General features: G+C 45.7%; 1 protein-coding gene across 1 annotated transcript; it reads right to left on the bottom strand.

Moving 5' to 3' along the window:
• On the bottom strand, positions 1-23612 carry ACOT13 (acyl-CoA thioesterase 13). The gene is made up of 3 exons (XM_075533297.1): positions 23358-23612; positions 3537-3721; positions 1-255 (listed from the first exon to the last, which is right to left on the bottom strand). The coding sequence occupies exons 1-3, from the start codon at positions 23436-23438 to the stop codon at positions 99-101; spliced, it is 423 nt and encodes a 140-aa protein (XP_075389412.1). The 5' UTR covers positions 23439-23612; the 3' UTR covers positions 1-98.
• Between the last annotated feature and the right edge of the window lie 12 nt (positions 23613-23624).

Genomic DNA, 23624 nt, shown 5'->3' with positions numbered 1-23624 from the left:
TTTTTTTTTTTCTGGTGCTGCTCATTTATTTTCAACAATTAGTCACATTTGCACTTGGTTTTCACTGCTAGGTTTCTTGGGGTCGGACTGCTAGGCTCTTAGTTTCCAAGGTGCTTCGTGTGTCTGCCTTGTGCTATTAACTTTCCTGTGGCCTTGTTGGTCAAATCCACAGAGGCAAAGGCCAGCGTTTTCCCTTGCTTCAGAACGTGTGCTGTAATCATGACATCTTCTCCTATTTTAGCAGGTGACATGTACCTTGAAAGGAAACAAATTTAAATATAGTTAAAGTGGTGCATACCTCAATACAGCCTTCCTATGTCTCTTGTATAACACCTAAACATAGTACAAGAGTATTGATTCTGGTTTCTGGCCAATCACACATAGACGGCCCTGACCACGCTCCATCTTACTCACCTGCTTCTTTTTCCATAAATATAGGAAGGAGTTCTCTTGCCTCTTTCCTTTAAGTTTACTAACTATTTATTTGGGGTTAGTATAAGAATTCCTCTAGTTTTCATCTAATCTGCCTTAATTCCAGCTTGAAGGATCACTTGGTTTCTAGACTGCATCATATTGATATTCAGAATGTAATCAACTCTAAAGTGATAACATAAGGACTATGAGAAACAGAGTCCAGAAAACTGATGATGAATTGTATCCACCAGGTTTTTTAAGAGCGCTACTTTCTGCCCACTTACTAATCCTTAAGGAGCCCTGCTGACACAGTATTGGTAAGGATTTAACTGCCAACACCAAAGTCGGCAGTTCAGCCACTCAGGGTCCCCCACAAAGACTGTCCATCCCAGACCCCTGTATCGGTCACTAGGAGTTGGAAATGACTCAATGGCAGTGGGTTTGGGCTTGAAGTTGTCAGCAGTTCAGCTTACTCCACTAAATTAAAAACCATGAAGCATGAGGACTGTTGAAAACAATGTTAGTGTTTGAAAAGGGAATCATTATGAGCCCCAATAAATTGTTTAAATAAATAAATAAATAAATAAAAAGAAAAGGGAATCATTTCCTTATAGTTTCATCATCATCGTTCGGCTTTTTTTTGTAGAGCAAGGAACTAAAAAAAAAAAAAAAAAAGATGTATTTTTGCCAAGACTTCAATACTTGTGACTGGTTGTGACTTTATTGCCAGAGAGAACAAAGGTCAGTTTGGAATTTGTGTACCTCAATTGAAAGAAATCAAAATAGGATGCCAAGTATCTGTTATTCTCCCAAAATTTTATCTTAGAAGTCAAGACATGTAGGCAAAAGGCCATTAAATGAAACCAGGGAGAGGACTCATTGTGTTATAAATGGCAAGCCTTAAGTTTGGGAAGTCTGGCATTTTCCCACAGTGCTCCGATCCTGGGAGTGTTATCCTGGATCAAGCAGTTGAGTATTTGGTAACTAACCCAGAGGTTGACAATTCAAACCCACTCAGAGGAGCCTCAGGAGACAAGCGTGGGGATTGGCCTCCAAAAGGCCTCTGTCACTCTCTGGAGCACTACGCTGCTCTGCACACGGGGTCACCATGAGTCGGAATCAGCTGCCAACGACACAAATGACGTTCCCATCCCAGCATTAGCCGCTCTGAAAAAGCTTTTTTTTTTTTTTAACCTAACTCATAGTCTGACACATCTTTAGTCCGTGTAATCTAGGATTTACATACAGTGTAAACTTGGGACCATGTCAGTTGTAGTACCGAGTGAACCATAGGGCGTTCACAGAAACGTCTTATCTCACTGTAGTAAATCTTGGAGGCTAGGCCTTAGTCTCTACTCAAGCGAATGACTTTCTGCAGCGCAGGGAGCTCTAGCTGGTGGGCTGGTGGTTTGGGCAACACATACTTTGAAAAGTTGATCCATTAAAGCTTTGGGAGCGTGGGGATGTGTAAGTAGATCTTTTTCAGTTTCAGGAAATACTGTGCTAGGTTTGCAGGTTGCTCTGCATTCTCACGTGAGGTGTTTATAGAAAAGCAGTCATCAGCTAGTCTACCCTGGCCACCTGCAACAGGTGGTCTTTTCCTGCTTTTTGGTTTTTGGTACATCAAAAGTGCCATCACCTACATCTTGTTCTGTGGGTGGGCTTACTGAGACCTCGATTTATTCCCACTGGAAATGGGGGGGGGAGGTGATTTCCATGGCCCTCATATCTCTAACACTGACTCACCAAAATTCCTGCATGTCCCCTAATAGGTACCTTTTCTGTGTTGGTAGAAAAAGCAATTGCCTTGTAACTAAGTCCGGAAGCCTTGTGTGTGGCTTTAAGAACAGGACGGGGAGCCCCATTTGTTTGTGCAGGAATTCCACACTGCGAGCTGTGTGACCCTTGTCGGCACTGTCACAACAGGGGGCAGCCTCATATCTGCTTCCACTGACGAGCTACCAACCCGCGAGCTTGTGTCAGGAGCCTTGGGGAAAGATCCTGATCGGGATCTGAAGCCTGGTATCCTGTGTTGATCTTGTTACAATATCACAATGTGCATACCAAGGCTTTCTTGAGTTATAGCTATACTTTTCTATAAATATACAGACTTCACAAAATCCTCATAAGATTATATGTACATTTGATCGAGCTCTCTTAAAAACAAAAAAAATGTGAAGGGGAAATACACATGGATTAAGCCTCTGATGAAATCCCTCTGGCCACAGACCAGGGATGTGAACAACCTTGCTAGCAGGCAAAGTGAATTGGAAAGTAGATTATTGGGAGATGAAGCAAAGTTAAAATTTAGTACCTTATCATTTGGTCTCCCTTTTGACCCATTTAATTAAAATATTTTCTGCTTTCTCTTTGATTAAAGTCTTTCTGTTTTACTTTGAGGTTTTGTTATTGTTGTTTGGTATGTCTTTTTGTATATTACATCCAGGAGAGGCAAGCGTATAGGGACAGTAACTGGATTATTGGTTTCTTAGGGGTATAGCTGGCGCAGTTGGAGAGAAATAGGAAGCTAACAGTGATTAGAAGAAAATGTTTTAAAATTGTGGTAGTGACTATATAACTCTTAATAAGATTGAACTATTAAATGGTATATATGACAATAAAACTCTTAAAAAGAGACATAAAAATTTCAGGTATCAAAAGCAACGAATGTATATACAAGTAACTAATTTAAAGAGTATGAAACAGGTACCAGCCTTGAATTAGTGACGATTTCCCTGTCAGTAGCCATATCAGCAGCTGAACGTCTGCTTTCTATGTTTGATACATATGGTACTCGGAAATCTAGGAGCATTGGATAAAGGGTACAGCCAAAAGGTAAGTAGTTTAAACTCACCGACTTCTCCAAGGAGAAAGGGCTGTGGCAAGATAGGTCTGGGAAACCTTCCGGGATGTTCTACTGTGTCTTATCAGGTAAGTCGGAATCGACTGAATGGCTATGGCTTTGATTTGGTTTGGTATTCAGAAATTAGTTGCTCTCATTATATTGTTTTACCCTCATGGAATATTTCAGGGCAAATTTCTACCTGCACTTAAGGATGACCAGATGAATAACCTCCTGCTTTATTTATGTTACGCATGTGTTTAATAGCTTGTACACATACGTTATGTTCATGTCGACACTGACTCCGGGTGTCCCCCTGTCGGTGCAGAGCAGGGCCAGAGTGGATATGTTGTCCACTAAGGTGGCTGTCAGACCACCGTGCAGAGTGCCCATCTTATTGGTATGCTGCTCTTCCACCCTCATTTCACAAACCAATTTCCCAGGAGCAGAGGAAACAACAGACACCTAAATGCAACAAGAAAAGGAGAAAAATGTCAGCATTCTGTGGCAATGTTCAACATTCGACATTCGTTCTGTGGTGTTAAAAAAAGCCCAAGGACTATCAGTAGATAAAATTGGGACTCATCTAGAAAACAATGGTTCTGAAATGCAAGCAACCCTCCAATCTCTTTGTCATAGAAACAAACCCTATGTACCTATGTAGAGTGGGCATATTTAAGGAAAAATGGTAGTTCACCTTAAAATGGCAGCGCACATTAAAACTGAACTCCCCCAAATCAAAAGCCCCACAAGAATCCACACGTTAAGGAACAAGAAAACAAAACAAAATAAAAAAACTCTCCCACTCTCATAAAATTTGTTTTCTTCCCTTACAGCACTTACCACCATCTAACATACGCAACACTGTACTTGCTTGATGGCTTGTCTTACCCCACTACGGTAGACATGACACAAGCAGGGGCTGGGGCCAGTTTCACTCACCAGTCTATTCCTTGTGCCTTGTCTGGTGCCTGGCACAAAGCAAGCACGTAAATGTTTGCTGCAGGAGTGCACCCCTCTAAGCACGTGGCTCAACAAAACACTCTCTCTTACAACGTGACCAGCATGGATTTGCTTCAACAATAGACTCAACAGAGAACCTTTGATGTGAAAGGTATGTTACTGGGCACTTTCTACTGGGCACGACAGTTCAATTTGACAATTAAAAAATTATACACACACACACACACACACACACATACATACACACACTGTGGACTTGCTCCCAACGAGTTTTCAGTTTGATCGACTGCCATTGAGGGCAGAGTAGCACTGCTCCATGGGGTTCTGTAAATCTTTACTGCAGCAGACTGCACCCCTCATTAAGTGAGATGAAGAACAAAGTATTTTCCAACTATACTCACAGTTCCGTAAGTAAGACAACAAAAGTGAGACAAAGGTATAGGAAGGAAAGGAGAAGATTTGAGGATGCTAGAGGAGACTTCTCAGGGACAGTGCGTGTGACCCGAGATGGACTTTGAAGGGGAAACATGAAAAGGGTGGGCAACTGGAGCAGGGGCAGAAGATTCGAGGATGAGGAAGATGACACTCCTTGGGGTGGGCATGAGCGAGAGAGGCCCCAAATAACAAACGTTACAAGTGAGTACCGTGGGAGGGAAAGAAGCCCTAAGGGAAAAGGGGGAAATTAAAGAACTATTCTCTGAAGATAAAATGAGCTAAAAGTACTCTTGTGTGTTGGCAGTGGTGGTAGTGGTGAGAGGCGTGCCATGAACTAATAGTAATAAAAACCGGCTAGAGAATAACAGCAATCAAGGCATCGTCCCCCAAAGTGGTACACAGCAGGTACTGTTGGGTCATTCCTGAATGCCTCTGGGGTAGGTGCTGTGAAGGCCTCTGGTAACTTAATCATGTTGGCACAGGTTCTCTCAAGGCAAAAGCATGGAGTCGTGCAGAAACTGTGGGGCTGGGCCAGTTTGGAATGCAGTACCCAGATATACAGTAGCCAGCAGGCAGGGGCGGCACCTTGCGAAAAGCGAATATGGGAATCCAAGGTCAGGGAGTGAGGTTAGCTTTTATAGGATGAAGCCTCAAACTAAACAATAACAAAGAAGTTCAAATCATCTCTTCATTGAGGAACAATATTCCAGAAAGTCTTGGAACGTCTAGGGTGACTAAGTAAAAATGATATTTCTTTTATACAGTATTCCGAATATTTAAAAGAGGTCCTTTTGTTTTTTATTAAAAGCCCTCAGATGATAACTTTCTGAGACCTGTACAAACATCAGAACTTGAATAAAAGGGTTACTAAAATAAGTGCCTTATATTCATTCCTCACCAATAATGCATAGGATTACTCTTAATTTTTAAGGTACAATCCAGGTGATACAATGATTAAGTGCCAGCTATTAACTGAAAAGTGGTTCAAACAACAACTTTGAACCAGTTCATTTTGGCTCAACCTCCTGATGAGAATTTGCCTTTCCACCCTAGATATACAGAATCCAATGTACCCCGGTGATTCTTATGTATAATGGTTTACATAAGAGACCCACTGTTTTTACCAGTGGTTCCCAGAACTGGTCCACAACTAGTAGCACTGCACTAGCTAGAAATGCAAATTCCAAACCAGCCCTCAGTAGCTACACGGGGGAAAGCTGGTGATCTGCTTCTGTTAAGGTGACAGCCTAGAGAAGCCCTATGGGGAAGTCCTACCTGTCCTCTAGGGATGCTATGAGCTGGAATCAATAAGGGCACTCAAGAACTCTTGATTTTCCTAAGCCTGGAGCTAGGAGTCTTGGTGGCAGAGTGGGTTACTCATGGGGATGCTAACTGCAAGGTCAGCAATTTGAAACCAACAGCTGCTCCACGGGGGGGTGGGGGGGGGAAGATGAGTCTGTCAACTTCTATAAAGAGCTATAGTCTTGGAAGCCCATGAGAGTCATTTTGTCCTGCACTATAGGGTCATTATGAGCTGGAATAGACTCACTGGCAGTGGATTTTTTTTTAAAGCCCTGAGCTGCTAACCACAAGGCTGATGGTTCAATTCTACCAACTGTTCTGTGAAAGGAAAATGAGGCTGCTTACTATTGTAAAGATTTAGTCAAAAACCGGAAGAGGCAGTTCTACCCTGCCCTATAGGGTTGCTATGAGTCAACGTTGACTCAATGGCAGTGAGTGTTTAAATTTAAGTCAGACTTGTCTGCATTTTGTTCACTGTGAGCAGCCATTGACTGTCAGGGTAGCTAGCCCCTAGCAAATCACCACAGACCTGGTAGGTACAATTGTACAGTGACAAGAAGTAATGAGTACAGTACAATCAGAGAATATGAGAGATAAGAGATTGAAATCATGGAGTCCGACACATTTCCTGGTAGCATGCTCACCTCATCTCCTCTTGGTGGTACAGGTCAGGAGAGAGATTTATTGCTAACCAAGGTTTATATATCTTTTGGGGATGTGCAAGACCCCTAATTACAGGTAAAGACACAGGTCACAGGAAAGGGTTGTACTATAGGTGATACAGTAATGGGAGGGGGACAATCTAGGGGTATACGTGTAATAAGAGGAGGGATTAAGGATATACATGTGACAAGATGAGAAGATCCTGGATTCAGGATGGCAGCCTAACCTTTATTGCCCTAGAGCTGGAGACTTGACTTAGCCTAAGCTGTCAGGGGAAGCAATCCACTGTCCCTAACAGCAGGGAGTGAGCTCTGCCTATTATGGGAGAAACAATGGTGTCTGCTTGCTCAGGCTGGCTGGAATCTTCAGGGAGATAACTTGACAGTCATTTACCATTAGTTGGAAGCAGTGTTCTAAGTCTAACATATACATATTTGGGGGAGTTGAACTGGGCGACAGTCTTTTTGTATCCCACAATTGACATTTTTTGTGCCCACTTACCTGTTGGATTGTTTGTCTCTACAACTCTTACCTCATTAGATTTTGGTACCTAATATGGTGAAATTCTTAACCAGAGATTGAGAGAAAGAACATTCTGTTTGGTACCTTAGAAGGCAAGTGATGCCCTGTGGATTGAACAAACAACTCAAAAGTTCAGCAAATAGAGTTGGCTTTAAATTAAGGAAAGGACATGAAAAGTGGTACCATATATACTCATGTAAAAGCCGAATTTTTCAGCACAAAAAATGTGCTGAAAAAATGGGGGTTCAGCTTATACACAAGTTCGTGGGATCACATCTCGCTGGAACCCCCTGAGGTAACAGGACGAGTGCCCATTATCTCGTGGATGATTGCCATTTCTCCACTGTTCATTCAAAGCCCGGCTGACACTGCAGGACTTTGAATGTTTGTTTACTCACATCTAACCAATCAGAGCCGTCCTATGACTTGGACGGCTCCAATTCGCAGAAGCACCTGTAGTGATTCACTTACACCAGCAGCTGAACTGATAAGGATGTGTCTGTGACTGCGCTCAGTCTCTCCCCTCTGGTCTTTGTGTTAATTCACATCCTGCATCACCTGCCCGCACAGACTCCGCACCCCCCCCCCCCCCCCCCGCACTTCCTGGCTAACATGTCGCGGGCGGGGGTGGGGGGGCATTACCCTGAAAGTTCTTTTACAAAGTCTTGTTTTTTTATCCTATTAGAAATGGGTACTCTTGAACCAAACAAAAATGCCGGTCATATGAGGCTGGTTTTCAAAATGAAGTTGTGTCAAGAGCAGAAGAGAGCAATAACAGTATTGCAAGTAGGGAATTCTGTGTTGACGAAAAGCAAGTGAGGGAGTGGCAGAAAATGAAGGCTGACTTGGAACAGATTCCAAAAGCTAAAAAAGCTCATCATGGTTTAACGTCTTTTTATGGGGCTCTAGAGAGTGAGTTGCATAAATGGGTTATGGAGTGTCGTCAAAATGGTTAGTGTAACATGCATGGGAATCTGCATACATGCTCTACAAATGGCTAAGGATGACAAATATAAAGCACCAGGCATTGAAAAATTCGCTGCATCAGAAGGATGGTGTACCCGCTTCATGAATAGGTTTGGCCTATGTTTGAGACAAAGAACAAATTTTCCCCAGAAATTGCCTTAAGACCTTGAAGAAAAAAATTATGCCACTCCAGTCATGTATTAGAAAACAAAGAAGGATTTATAATTATGACCTGGCAGATATTGGGAATATGGATGGAACTGCCATGACTGTTGATCTTCCAAGCAATAGAACTGTGGCAAGTTTAGGAGAAAATAACATTTTTCTCAAAACCACAGAAAATGAAAAAAAAACCCACCAAAACAACCCACTTTACAGTTGTTCTATCATGTTTGGCTAATGGAACTAAGCTGAGTCCTGTCATTATATTTAAAAGAAAGACCTTGCCTAAAAAGATCAATTTTCCACCAAGAATCATTGTGCGTACACACGTTAAAGGCTGGATGAAGACGGAACAAAAAAACGGCTGGAAGAAATTTGGAACCGACGATAGGAGCAGCCTTAAAGAAAAAGCCACCGTTACTTGTTCGGGATATGTTCAGAGCTCACCTATCGGATGACATAAAAAAATTGGCAAAATCTAGTACAGTTACTTTAGCCATTATTCCAGGTGGGCCTACATCTGTACAGCAGCCGCTGGATGTATCTTTGAATAAGCCTTTTAAAGACCGTGTGCGAAGGATGTGGCATGAATGGATGTCATCTGGTCGAGCCTGACTAACAAAAGGAGGTAATCTCATGAAGCCGGACACAGAGTTAATAGCAAAGTGGGTTCGAGACACATGGGAAGACATTCCAGAAGACAAGGTGCGACGTGCCTTCCAGAAATGTAGTATTAGTAATGCTATGGATGGCAGTGAAGACTGCGCTTTGTATGAAAATGACAGCAGTGATGGTGATGGCGGCGATCTCAGTGAGGACAATGTCTATGATGACCTCACACCAGCTGAAGCTCTGCGTTGGGATACGGATGATGATGAGGAATCCAGTGTTGAAGGATTTTAACTGGTTACATTTTAGCTTGGTTGCTGATTGAGCTCAGGGAATAGTACTCTTAAGGTATCATTGTTGATACCTTATTGTTTTTGTTGAACCTATTTTCCACTTACTGTGCTGGTTTACTAATGTTAAATGACTTGTCCTTTTATTTATAATAAGTATTCAAATGTATTACCCCACTGATGTCTCAATTTTTAGTAATTTTATTTTCATTTGTTTGATTATTGAAACGCACCAATAGCTTCTGCATTTTCTACCCTAAGCTTATACTCGAGTCAATCAGTTTTTCTGGTTTCCCAAGTAATAATTAGGTACATCGACTTATACTTAGGTCGGTTTATATTTGAGCATATACAGAAATTTATGTAGTTTGAGCTCCTGATTAAGGGATTCATTGAGGTCCGGGATTTCAGTTGTAGCACTCCTGACATTTGGCCTGGATCAATCTTTGTTGAGGGGCTACTCTGTATGACAGGATGTTTAGCACCACACCTGGTCTTTATACCCTAGAGACCATGACCACCTCTCTCCTCTGGTGTGAAAAACCAAAGTTGTCTCCAGACACTGGCAAATGCCCTCAGGGAAGCAAAATCACCTAAAAATGTACAGTCATGGAAGAGGACTCATGCCCACCACTAGACTTATGGGTCACTGCTTTTACGGGGTGCTGTTGAGCCATTTTCATGGGCAGAGCAGAGCGGCCCCTGTAATCGTCACAGACGCAAATACCGGTCTTTCTCCTGTGCAGACGCTGGGAAGGTTGAGTCATCAACTGTTGGCACTTAACTGTGCGGGATACAAAAAGGCTGTCTCCCCCCAAAATATATGTCAGACCCAGGACACTGCTTGCAACTAATGGTAAATGATTGTAGCGCACTTGGAAGCAAGCTGGTTAGAAGTTATCTCCCCGAAGGCATCATCCAGAGCCATCAGGCTACTGTTTGGTCCACGGTAGGTGGGGCTCACACCTGCTGATTAGGTTAGTGATTGTTTCCATGGAGAGCCAGAGAAGGTTAGGCTGCCATCCTGAATCTAGGATCCGCCCATCTTGTCCTATGTGTACCCCTAATCCCTCCTCTTCCTATTGCGTGAATAACACTAAATCATTCCCCTCCCATTACTCTCTTGCCTATAATACAACCTCTTCCTGTGACGTATGTGGTTACTTTTAATCAAGGGGCTTGGACATCCCCCCAAGTATATATAAGCCTTGGTTAAAAATAAATGTATTTTCTCCTCCGGTCTCCCCCTTTCATCTGGTCCCACTCTTTCCCTTTCTCCCTCCTCCTCTCTCCCCGTCCCTCTGGGCTCACCTCCAGCAGAACTCTCTGCAGAGACGGGGCTGCTGCGATCGTGGCAGTCCAGGAGGTGAATGTGCTACCATGAAATGTGTGACTCCTTTATTTTACTCTCACCTACCTCTCCTTATTCTCTATGAGTTTACTATGATCTTTTCATATTATTTCCATACAGGTGTGCTTATGGACCCATGATATTTCTTAGGAGGTGGTCTCCCCTGACATAACTGCTTGCACCACCAGGACCCCTAGACATATACAAATCTCAGCAACTCTACCCACACGAAACACCAAAAGCCACAAAATCAAATTAGCAAACACACAGCACCTACTACTGTATAGATCTACACCGACGTTTATGGTTATTCACAAAGCTCGCTACTATTCAATTGCTAAGAGGCCGATGATGACGGCTAGCAACACCGTAAGATTTTTCAAGGCCATAATCTTTATGGAGGTGGGCTGCCATGTCGTTCTCTCAGAGTATCTGGTGGACTTGAACTGCCAACCTACTGGCTAACAGTCAAATGCTTAACCACTGCACTCCTGGGGTCCATTGTAGTGTATTCATCTCAATCACTTGTGTGTATACCGTCTCTTCTCATTTCCCTCCATCTGGATTATGATATGACTAGGTATCAAGCATCTGAAATGTGGCTGGTCAGACTGAGCAGTCCTGTTATAAATGAAAAGGGACAGTGTATTTCAAAGGCCACCCCCAGTGCCATCATGTCCATTCCAACTGGCAGCACCCCACAGGGCAGGGGAGAACCGTCCTTGTGGGTTTCTGGAGCTACAGGTGCTTACAAAGCCTCAGCTTCCTCCCGAGGAGCCCTGAAGTTAGCAGCCCAACTTGCAACCCACTCTGCCAGCCACCATGGCTTCTATTTCAAAGACTATGTATGGGGGGAAAATGTCAAGCATCTCATGAATACTTTTCTAGGTTGATTACATGTTAAAATCAGGTAGTAATAAAATATGGCTGAAGCGCATTTCACCTCTTTGTTTTTTACCTTCAATGTGGCTATTAAGGAGTCCTAAAGGCACTGGGAGTTAGCCACTGGGTTGCTAACCATAAGGTTGGCAGTTTAAAACCCAGCAGCCACTGCGAGGAAGAAAGATGAGGTAGTCTCCTCCCATAAAGTTTGAGTCTTGGAAACCCTACAAGTGGTTGCTATGAGTTAATATGGGCTCAATAACAGTGGGTTTGATTTTTATTAAGAAAATTGAAATCATACATTACTAACATTTATAGCTTGCATTGTATCTCTAGTGGGCATTGTGTTGTTAGATTGTATTTTTGTTTGTGTAGATTGTGTTTTTGTTTGACCTTGTGCCATGACAGGCTTCTAAAAGTCTGAAACCCAAGTAGGCCCAAGTTTCAGTTTCAAGTTCCTGGTTACTGATGCAACTCTGTTCCAAACTGACCAATGAAACCCATCGCCTGACCTGGGATGACCAATAAAATTCAAACTGCAGCCCGCCACGGCCTGATCAATCCGGGAATCACACGCAGAACGGCCTACCAACCATCACTGGGCATCGCTGGCACCAGAAGTGCTCTCCAATGAATTCAAAGAACAACACTGGACTACCCCCTGCTGCTTGCCCCATAAAAGCCCAGCCAACAAAGGACTCGGGCTGATTCCCTTTGCAGGCTGGGTCCCCACTGCGCCGGGCAGCGGAGGGAGGAAAGCCCTAGCTCGAGCTAGAAAATAAACTCCTTTTGCCGTTTTTGCATCTCAACTGGTCGTGATTATTCTGTGCGTCCAAGGTGAGCTCACCTTCCTTTCCCGAATCTAACATTTGGGGGCTCATCCGGGATCTGGGATTGAGAACACGGGCCCTGCCACAGGCACACGGACCGACCTTGAGGTAGGAGTTTTTCTAAAATTCTGTCCGGACAGGTTTCTGGGTGGCGCCATTAATTGGGGCCAGAATACAACTGAGGCGGACACGCCAGAGCGGTCACTGGTCAGGTTCAGAGTGGGAGACGTCCTCCTGTGCCCCTGGTAAGTTCCAGTTAGAGTCCGGACCTGGGTTCCAACAGACTGGGTCTGTTCAGATGGAGAGCCGTTAGGTGCCCCAGAGACTGCTGATACTGTGTGGTCGTCCGCTGTGTCTCTGTTTCGCTTTCGTGTCGCTTGTCTTGTCTTTAATCGTCTATTTTTCCACAGCTACGGGAGGCTCTTCAAGCATCCCGTTGTCCCTATTGGTGGACAATTTTAAGGAAGTCAAAACTAGAGCAAATGACCTTTCTGTGGATGTCAGAAAGGAGAAACTAATTATTTTCTGTCATTCGAAGTGGCCGGCCGACGTTCAGAGTTGGATGGCCGAGTAAGGAAACCTTTAGTCTACCGATCATCCAGAAAGTGAAAGATGTTGTTTTCTGACCCGGACGAGAAGGCCATCCTGACCAAATACCTTATATCCTGGTGTGGCAAGATTTGGCGCAGAATCCCCCTAATTGGATAAAAAATTTTCAGAGCCAGATCTTGGTTACTAATAAAGTTCATCCAAAGGTTTTTCAGACTGAGGCAGAATCACTGCCTGAGGATGCAGAAGCAAACTGGCAAGTGCCACCCCTTTATAACCCCAACCCCTCCCACCAGAAATTCCCCCGACCCCTTCCCCCACACTACCACCTTCAAGTGTCTCCCTTTCCCCTAGTTCTCCCCCTCTTCCTATTCAGACTCCTGCAGGGCCTGCCACTCATTCCTGATAGCAATTGGGTAGGGATTTAAAACCTTCCGGTTCCAACCCAGCGTCTTGCTATACCCAGGCCCTGCCGCTGCGGGCAGTTGGCCCAGTGCGAGATGACAGGGAGCAGGCCCTCCAATACTGGCCCTTTTCCACTAGCGGCGTATATAACTGGAAGTCTCAGAATGCTAAGTTTTCTGAGAACCCTCAGGATCTTATTAACCTCTTAGACAATTCTGTTCACGCATCAGCTCACCTGGGATGATCGCCAGCAGCTTCTCCGTGTTCTCTTTAGCACAGAAGAGAGCGAATCCAACAGGAGGCTAGGAGGCGGTACCAGGTGATGACCAGCCCACAATAAACCCTAGGGCGATCGACCAGGCATTTCCCCTGAAAAGACCCACATGGGACTTCAATGAACCGGAAGGTAGGAAGAGGCTCCAAGTTTATCTCCTGGTTCTCATGGCTGGTCTCTGAGCGGCAGCAAGGAAGCCGACCAATTTGGCCAAGGTAGGTGATGTGAGGCAAGGTCCCCAAGAAAATCCAGCTGCGTTTTTAGAACGCATCATGGAAGCTTTCAGACTATATACACCCATGGACCCGTCATCTGAGGAGAGGAGGGCTGCAGTGATGATGGCTTTTATTGATCAGGCCGTACCAGATATTAAAAGAAAAGTACAAAGAGTAGAGAGACCAGGGGGAAAGACTTTGAAGGGCCTGTTGGAGGTGGCAGAAAAGGTGTACAACAATAGAGAGACCCCGGAAGAAAGGAAAGAAAGACAGCGAAAGGAAGATCGAAGGTTCCAACCAGGCGAAACAAAGAAGGTGGTCAGAGAAGTGGCTAAGGTGATGGTGGCAGCGGTAGCTGCAGGAGAAAACAGAAAGCGTGCCCTGGGACCTAGGGAGAGAAGAAGCGGGCACAGGGTCAGACTTGACAAAGACCAGTGTGCTTAATGTAAGAAACAGGGTTGCTCATTCACTCACTCACTCACTCACTGTCTCATTCACTCACTCACTGCCCCATTCATTCACTCACTCACTGTCTCATTCACTCACTCACTCACTCACTCACTCACTCACTCACTCACTCACTCACTGTCTCATTCACTCACTCACTCACTGTCTCGACTGTCCAGAAAGGGAAAGACGAGAAGGTGGGGGGGGCTAATGAAGAAGGGAGAGGTCTGGTGCAGTTCCTGTCAGCAAGGGGGCACTGGGATAATCAGTGTCCCTGAAAGAAGAAGAGACTAGGAAGTGGGAAGAAGGGCGGGGAGGTGTACGAAGAAATATTGAAAACCAACAGGCCCATCTTTTATGCAGGAACCAAAGAAGATAGTGATTAGGGGGGATGGGGTCCGGAATCCCTCCCCGAACCCAGGGTAACTTTATTGGTGGAGGGGAAACCGGTTGATCTCTTGGTTGACACGGGGGCAGAACACTCGGTCCTCACCCACGACAATGGAAAACTGTCGTCTCGTACCAGCTGGGTGCAAGGTGCCACAGGGACCAACTGTTACCGATGGACCTCCAACTGCAAAGTGGACCTCAGCTTGGGTCAGGTAAGTCACTCGTTCATGCTCATCCCCGAGAGCCTGACACGCCTGCTGAGAAGAGACATTTTAACCAAGTTCAATGCACAAATATACTTTGGAAATGAACAGGTCCGCTTGACGGACTCAAACGGGCAAACTTTGACTACTCTACACCACCGAACAAGACGAATATCAGACCTCAAGGTAAATCTAGCCGATGAATACAGACTATTTCAACCTGAACCAGGTCCCTCGGGGGCCAAAATCAGCCAATGGTTAAGGAACTTCCCAGAAGCATGGGCTGAGACTGTAACAGCTGGGTGGGCTCGACACAGGCCTCCCATTTTTATTGAACTCAAACCTGGAGCAGAGCCGGTCCGGAGCAAACAATATCCCATGGCCCTGGCGGCCAAAGAAGGAATTGCCCGTCATACAGGAAATGCTAGAAAAAGGTATCCTGCGCAAATGCAAGTCCGCCTGGAATACACAGCTCTTCCCTGTCCAGAAGCCTGGTGGGCAGGGATATCGCCCCGTGCAGGACCTGCGCGAGGTTAATAAGTGTGTGGTCGACATGCACCCTACGGTGCCCAAGCCATATACGCTGTTAAGCTAGCTGCCCCCTACTCATGTGGTACACTGTGCTTGATCTAAAAGATGTTCTCTTTTTTTATTATTTAAAAAAAATTTTTTTTAAAGATGCTTTCTTTAGCCTTGCCGTGGCCCCCAAGAGCCAGGAGATCTTCGCCTTCGAGTGGACAGATAAACATGGGGGGGGGGGGTTCCATGGACAATTGACCTGGCAAAGGCTCCCTCAGAGATTCAAAAGCATGCCAATCCTGTTCACCGAAGCCCTGCACGAAGATCTCAGTGAGTAGCGAGCCCAACACCCTTCCCTCGCGCTACTGCAATACGTGGATGACCTACTCCTGGCAGCCCCCACCCAGTCACAGTGTCTGGCAGGAACACGAGCTCTGTTTCAAACTTTTGGGTCGTTGGGGTATCAAGCATTGGCCAATAAGGCCCAGATTTGCCAGAGGGAAGTCACCTACCTAGGATACAAGTTAAAGGATGGCCAGCGGTGGCTAACCGCAGCTGTGAAACAAACCACACTAAGCATACCCTCTCCTAAAGGGCCCCGACAGGTGAGAGAGTTTCGGGGTTCGGTGGGCTATTGCAGGTTATGGATGCCAGGGTTTGCAGAAATCACCCAGTCCCTTTATGAGGGAAGGAATCCCAATGGGAATGGAGCACAGCCGGAAATCAAGCCTTTAAAACTTTAAAAAGGGCTGGAGCCACCTGCTGTTGTGTTGCCAGACCCATCCAAGCCAATCGCTTTGTTTGTGGACGAGGCAAAAGGAGTGGCCAAAGGAGTCCTGACTCAACTGCTTGGGTCCTGGAGGAGGCCGGTGGCCTGTCAAAAAATCTGGACCCCATTGCAGCCGGATGGCCTGCTTGCCTGTGAATTATTGCCGCGACTGCTATGCTAGTGAAAGACGCGGACAAACTATCTGGGGCAGGACTTGGGGATCTATACCCCTCATGCCACAGAGGGAGTTTTGAAACAACCCCAGGGAAGTGCATTTCAAATGCTCGGCTCACTCATTACCAGGGACTGGTGTTAAATGCACCCCGAATAACTTTTTCTTCTCCCACTGTTTTAAATACTGCCACCTTGTTGCCGGAGCTGGAGACGGGGCTGGTGGAACATGACTGTGCCGAAATTCGGGCAGAAATCCACCTACTCAGAAAAGACCTCACCGACAGGCCCCTCCCTAACAGTGAGCTAGTGTGGTTCACAGGTGGCAGCAGTCTCATGCAGGGTGGTGAAAGGTAGGCCGGGTCAGCAGTTGTTACCGTGGAAGGACAAGTGGTGTGGGACGACCGTCTGCCCACAGGGACTTCTGCCCAGAAGGCTGAACTAATCACGTTAACAAAAGCCCTGCAGCTGGCCGAGGGTAAAAGGCTGCTGGTCTTTACGGACAGTAGGTATGCTTTTGGAACTGTAAATATTACAGGGACTATGTATAAAGAAAGCGGATTCGTAACTGCTAAAGGAAAAGAAATAAAAAATAAAACTGAAGTGTTACAGCCACTGGAGGCATGACACTGCCAAAAGCTGTGGCGGTGGTGCACACGCCCGGATATCAGAAGGGCAACCCCATGAACGCTGAGGGCAATCGTGCCGCAGACAAGGAGGCGAGAAAGGCTGCGCTCCAAGGAAAGGAGGAAGATGGACCTGGAGAACCAGGTGGGCAGGTATGCCTTGTTCAATTCTCTCCTCCAGGAATGGGGTCCATTCAAAGTGCGCCTGAATATACCGCTGAAGAAGAACTGTGGGCCAAACAAAAGCTGCTTGCCCTAACTGAAGAGGGCTCGCCATGGCTAATGGCCTAGGACAATCTTATCCTCCCCGCTGAGGTGGGAAGAGAGATGCTGAACAATTTACACCGTACCACTCATTTGGGAAAAAGGAAGGTGCTGCAATTGTTGCAAACTGCCAAACTCCAGTTCAAAGGCCAAGGACTGACTGCAGAACAGCTGGTGAGCCAATGCCGTGTCTGCCAAGAAATGAAACCAGGTAAAATTATAAATGTGCACCAAGGGGCTAGAGAAAGAGATAAGCAACCTGGGCTACATCGGGAGGTGGATTTCACTGAGATCAAGCCAGGCAAATATGGTTACTAGTACTTGTTAGTCTTCATTGATACGTTTTCAGGTTGGGTAGAGGCCTTCCCAACGAAAAGAGAGACAGTCCTGATAGTAGCAAAGAAGGTGTTAGAAGAGATCGTTCCAAGATATGGAATGCCTCAGACAATTAGATCCCATAATGGACCTGCTTTTGTAAGCGAGGTCGTTCAAAATTTAGCCCGGGCTCTGGGGACAAACTGGAAATTGCATTGCGCACAAAGTACGCAAAGCTCTGGGCAAGTAGAAAGAATGAACAGAACTTTAAAGGAGACTTTAACCAAATTGGCCTCTGAGACTGACGAAAACTGGGTGGCTCTCCTGCCGTTTGCTATGTTCCGTGTGCGGAATTCCCCCTACATGCTTGGATGAACACCTTTAGAAATCGTGTATGGTAAACCACCCCACATTGTCCCTTGAGTGGTCAATCTGCCCTATGCAGAGCCTGCTGAGATATTAGGAGCTATGCAAGCCTTGCAGAGGCTACAGGCCCATGTTTGGCCCGCCATTCAGGCTGTTTACCAAAATACCACTGAACAGGCCGAGGCGGCTGGAAGTCCACATCAACATCGCCTGGGGACTGGGTCTGGGTTCGAAGGTTTCGTAGTGAAAACTTAGAAACAAGGTGGAAAGGGCCTTACCAAGTTGTTTAACCTCTCCCCCAGCCTTGAAGGTGGATTCACCACAGCCATACCCGCCTAGCGGAGCCTCCAGAGAAGTTGTGAACAGCAACTCAGCACCCTAACAACCCACTTCGGGTGCGCCTCAGCAGACCCTCATGATCCTGTGGCTGGCGGCCCTCTGGGCATTCTTCTCTGCGATTATCGGGGTAAACTACAACTATAACCAACATGAACCTTGGATTCACACCTGGACTCTTAAAATTCCAGTTACCAGAGACGCTCTGGCAACCATAAGTAAAACACACCCAATAACTGCAATGCAGTACCCTGAGATATTTTTCAGCCTTGACCAACACTGGGGAGAAAAAAGAATTGGCCCCGCCCCTCAAGTGGCGTGGTATATTGGGTATAGCACACCTTTACTACGTTCAAATAATAAACTGGTCATGAGAAAACAGGGGTTTCATGTGTGCCCTACAACCTGGCCTGAGGGTACAGACAGAGGAAAATCGTGGGGACGTAACCTGCAACAGGTGTGTTCCAGGAAAGCACAACGGCCCTATCGCTCTGAATGGGCTTGTGTAACCGCCAATGATGGTGATTGGAATGGAGTTCTCAAGAAGAGTATGTGTCCATGAAATTTGCGTCTATTAATAGTGCTGATGCTAATACTACCATAAAAACCATCATCCACAGCCGGTATCATCACAGGGAAACCTGGATCCGAGGAGTAACGTGGGCCTTATATTTGTATAACGGAAGACCCAATTATGATTTAGTCCGTTTGTTGGTAGTACCCTGCCGTCCCAAACCTTTCGAAATAATAGCCACCCCAGTCCCAAAAGCCTTACGCATTTTAACTTCAACAGCTGGTCCAGAGGACACACAGAACAGGACCCACCTCAGTTTTCCCTTGTTTGATTTAATAGTATCAATGTATAATGCTTTAAACAGGACTAACCCCAATGCTACTAAAAGTTGTTGGCTTTGTTGTAGTATAGAACCCCCGTATTATGACGCCCTACCGATAGACAAAACTTTAATTCAGGAGGCTGATGTGAGGTGTGACTGGGATAGCCGCAAAAGAAAAAGCTTCACAATAGAAAATGTTCAGGAAATTGGAGCATGTGTAGGAAAAATTCCATAATAATATGAGGCCTCATGTATAAACATTAATTCTCAAGTCAACCAGAGCAATACGTGGATAATCCCTACTGAAGGTAGTATGTGGATATGTTCCAACTCCGGACCTTCCCCTTGCCTGTATACCAAGTTGTTACACCCTACCAATGCTGCGGAATTCGGTATAATTCTTTTTCCCGGGTTATTTACCATTCGTGGGAGGGTGGATGGTTACAATGGTCAAACCTACACCACCAGAGGACTAGAAGAGAACCTGTCACTGTTATAACTCTTGCTCTGTTACTTGGAGTTAGGGTGGCTGGAGCGGGCACAGGAATAGCTGCTCTGAGCAACCAGAATAACGGCTGACCCATCTCCGGAGTTTAACTGATGAGGATTTAGCCAAATTAGAAAATGCAATAACTCATGTACAAAAATCTGTAAGCTGCCTTTCTGAGGTAGTCCTATAAAATCGTAGAGGGCTAGATTTCATTGTTCTACAGCAGGGAGGCTTACGTATGGCCCTTGATGAAGAATGCTGTTTCTATACAGACCACTCAGGAATAACAAAAGACTCCATGAAACATATCCGAAAAGGCATTGAAGACAGGAAATTAACTCAGTCAGAAAACCAAAGCTGGTACTCTCAGTGGTTTAGCAGTTCCCCGTGGTACACTGCCCTATTATCCTCTATCATAGGACCTGTAGTAATACTGCTTCTTTTGTTAACCTTTGGGCCTTGTATTCTTAATAGACTAGTTGCTTTTGTAAAAAACCGCATTAACACAGTGCAATTTATGATACTTAGACAAACTTATGCACCCCTCAACCAAGCTGAATTTGACTGGGTAATGTGTAATATAATCTAAGTTTCTCGCTTCTGTCCACCTCATTCGCATGGTTGAAGTATGATTACTCCAAACAGTCTCTACAAGAAAAGGGGGGAATGTTAGATTGCGTTTTTGTTTGTATAGATTGTATTTTTGTTTGTGTTTTCCTGACCTTGCGCCATGACAGGCTTCTAAAAGCCTGAAACCCAAGTAGGCCTAAGTTTTCAGTTTCAAGTTCCTGGTTACGGATGCAACTCCGTCGGATGAGACATCGCCTGTCCCAAACTGACCAATGAGACCCATCGCCTGACCTGGACTGACCAATAAAATTCAAACTGCGGACCACCACCGCCTGACCAATCCGGAAGCACACGCAGAACAGCCTACCAACCATCACTGCACAACGCTGGTGCCAGAAGTTTTCTCCAATGAATTCGAAGAACAACAACACTGGACGGCCCCCTGCCCCTTGCCCCATAAAAGCCCAGCCAACGAAGGACTCGGGGCTGATTCCCTTTGGACGCTGGGTCCCCGCTGCGCCGGCAGCGGAGGGAGGAAAGCCCTAACTCAAGTTAGAAAATAAACTCCTTTTGTCGTTTTGTCATCTCAAGTGGTCATGTTCATTCCGTGCGTCCAAGGTGAGCTCGCCTTCCTTTCCCGAATCTAACAGTGTCCCACTGTTCAACCCTACTGCAGCTGCTGCCTAAGTCTCCATCCATAGACGTCAGCCTTCTTGGAAGGCAAGCCAACACAAGTGGCGGCACAGGCTGCACGCAGTTTAGGACAGCTCCTTATGACTGTATGATCAGCGCAATGATTTTAAGTAGACATTCAAAGGCAAATCCTACCCATGGCAGGATTTTCACAAGATGCATATCCATGTGATTGCTAAAAACTGAACAAGGCAGATGACTAGTGGTTTTTAAAGAAATTCAAACTTCCATTAAGACTGGCACAACTTTTAGGGTGTGGGAAACAAGGATTTCTCCCAAGTCGTCTCCCCCAACTAGATGTTAGACTTAGGACACTGCTTGTAGCTGATGGTAAAAGTTACCTACTTCCCTTAAGGCAGGCAGTTGCCAGACTACAGGTAGGCCCTGCTCCAGGCTGCTAAGGACAATGGGTTACATCTCTGTAAAGGCTTGCAGTCATTGACTTGGTTCCTGTAGGTGGATAATGAGCCAGGGAACAGGTCAAACCAGCTCAGTGACATCCAAAGTCAGGCTGCCATCCTGAATCTAGGACCAGCCCATCTTGCCACATGTCTACCCCCAATCCTTCCACTTCCTATTGTGTGTATACCCTTAGACACACACCCCCAGTACTGTATTGCCTATAGCACAACCCTTTCCTGTGATGTATGTCTTCACCTGTAATTAGGGGGCTTGCATGTCCCCAGAGAATATAAATGCCTTAGCATTAAATATCTCTCTTTCCACATAGATCACCAAGTGAGGCAGAGGTAAGCATGCTACCATGAAATGTGTCTGTCTCCATTATTTCAATCTCTCTTCTATTTCTCATGCTATGACTTTACTATAATCTTTACTTATCATCGCTGTTCAATTGCGCCTACCGGACCCGTGATGCTGTGTTAGGGGATGGATCGCCCTGCCATTAGAGGGATAATATATTGTTCAAAAACTTACTGTCTCAGAGTAGTGTGTCCTTGACTCTCATAGCATTTGCTATTTGAGAACATTAGTCGTTAGGATTTTATTTCCTATTGTCATAAAAGCTCTAAGACAGGTTCTTGCGTGGCATGCATTGACTGCAATTCACTGCTACCTTCTAGGACGCAGCACTGCGGCCAAGCAGGCTTCCTCTTTACAGAAGCAAATGGTCAGGTTTGTTCTCCCCGAGTTAAGGGCTGACCTTTTGGTTAGCAGCTGAGCACTTTAACCATTGTGCCACCAGGGGTCCTTGAGAGATAGAGAGTTCCTATTTATATTTTGAAAATGCAGCCAGAACATTGTGTTCCAAGGGGGGACCAACAAAAATAAGTCTTCGTACAAACAACTGTGGGTGATTAATACTTAACTTTTCACTTCTAAACATCCCCCAGTTTCCAGTACTTTTCTAATAGGAAGAAAAACAGTCAACAATTAACACCTTTAGGGAAAAAAACCTGCAAGTTCTGAGGATAAATGTCTCACCAAGCTGATAATACCAAGGGATTCTGTTATTCCCATATTTATAATCGTTCCTTCTGGAAATCTGATTTTCTACAAAGATACTGGGAATTAGGGGGTCTGGGCCAGTTCAAATGCAAAGTGGAGCAGGATTAGCCCTGCCTATGCTGCCACACATTATCTTCCAAAACAAACAAACTCATTGACATAGAGTTCATTCAGTCTCACGGCAACCCTGTACAAGATAGAACTAGTCCATGAGTTTGAAAACTGTTTCTCTTTACACAAGTAGAAAGTCTCCTCTTTCTGCTGCAGTGCGGCTGGCGGTTTTGAGTTTCTGATCTTACAGTTAGCAGCCCAACACCACTATGCCACCCCAATTTTCAAGAGTGTTTGTCTCTGAGATGCAGAGCCCCCTTCCTCCAGGGGTTTAACTCTTACTTCTAAAACCAAACCCAACTCACTGCCTTGGAGCCAATGCTGAACTCATAGCGACCCCCTGTGGGATTCCAACACTTTGTTTACAGGAGTACAAAGTGCAGTCTTTCCAGTGGGGCGGGGGCTGCTGGTGATTTTGAATTGCGGACCCTGTGGATCCTGGCAATGAGTAACCACTGCAACACCACACCAACAGGGCTTCAACTCTCACTTCAAGACTTAGTTGAAATTCCTGGGTGAAACCTCCTAAACCACAAAAGTCAAGTAACTCCCTTTCCTTCATTCCACCAATCCACCTAGCTCCTAGCTTTAATAAACAAAACCACAACTCACTGCCGTCCACAGGCACTCCATAGGCAAGAGTAGCTCTTTAAGACTATACATCTTATGGCAGACAGACTCATCTTTCTCGAACCAGTGGACTCTGCCAACCCCAGTGTTTAGTACCCAATTTTACTCCTAACGACCCCATGTCATGTCACCAGAAGGACTGTCCCTTGGGGTTTCAGAGAGCAGGTCGCCAAGTCTTCTCGCGTAGAGTCACTGGGTGGGTTCAACTGCCAACCTCTCGGTTAGCGACGAAACTAGCACAGAGGAATTCCTCTCCAAACAGTAATAAACATACTTACCTACGATTCTGCACTGGACCTGGCACCTAATAGGCTATTAGGTGCCCGGTTAAGTTAAAGTAGGTCTTATTTAAATATGAATGTGAATTTACAGGTGGATTCCATCCGAATCTAGCAAGAGAGATTTATTCAGCGTTCCCCGAGCACCCAGCACCCAGCGGAGCTTCCCCTTCCTAGGAAGCCGTGGCTTGGTCTCCAATACCTTTTCCAAAACTCTATCAAAGCCGCGCACACGGCCCATAACCTTCAGCACCTCCTGAATGCTCTGTGTCAGGCTGCTCATCGTGGACAGCTCGCCGGCTTCTGGGCCCAAGTCACGAATGAACCCCAGAAGAGAAGGAGTCCAGAAATTGGCGTGCAGAACAAGGTTACAGAAGGCAAAGGTTAGCCTCTCCCTGCAGCCGGTGCACAGCCGTTCCGCGTCGGTGGTGACCTATCGCGGCGCGCACGCGCCTTTCGGTCCTAGCCA

This window comes from Tenrec ecaudatus, chromosome 1, assembly GCF_050624435.1.
Source record: "Tenrec ecaudatus isolate mTenEca1 chromosome 1, mTenEca1.hap1, whole genome shotgun sequence".
NCBI lineage: Eukaryota > Metazoa > Chordata > Mammalia > Afrosoricida > Tenrecidae > Tenrec > Tenrec ecaudatus.
The sequence above is the reverse complement of the archived record's forward strand: the minus strand, read 5'-3'. Positions and strand labels throughout refer to the sequence as shown.

Excerpts from the sequence above, each read along its gene's own strand:
- ACOT13 (XM_075533297.1), bottom strand. The coding sequence starts at position 23,438 with ATGAGCAGCCTGACACAGAGCATTCAGGAGGTGCTGAAGGTTATGGGC. Across the intron at positions 3,722-23,357 it reads TTGATAGAGTTTTGGAAAAG|GTGTCTGTTGTTTCCTCTGC; the intron begins GTATTGGAGACC and ends TGTTGCATTTAG. Across the intron at positions 256-3,536 it reads AGTGTCGACATGAACATAAC|GTACATGTCACCTGCTAAAA; the intron begins GTATGTGTACAA and ends TTTCCTTTCAAG.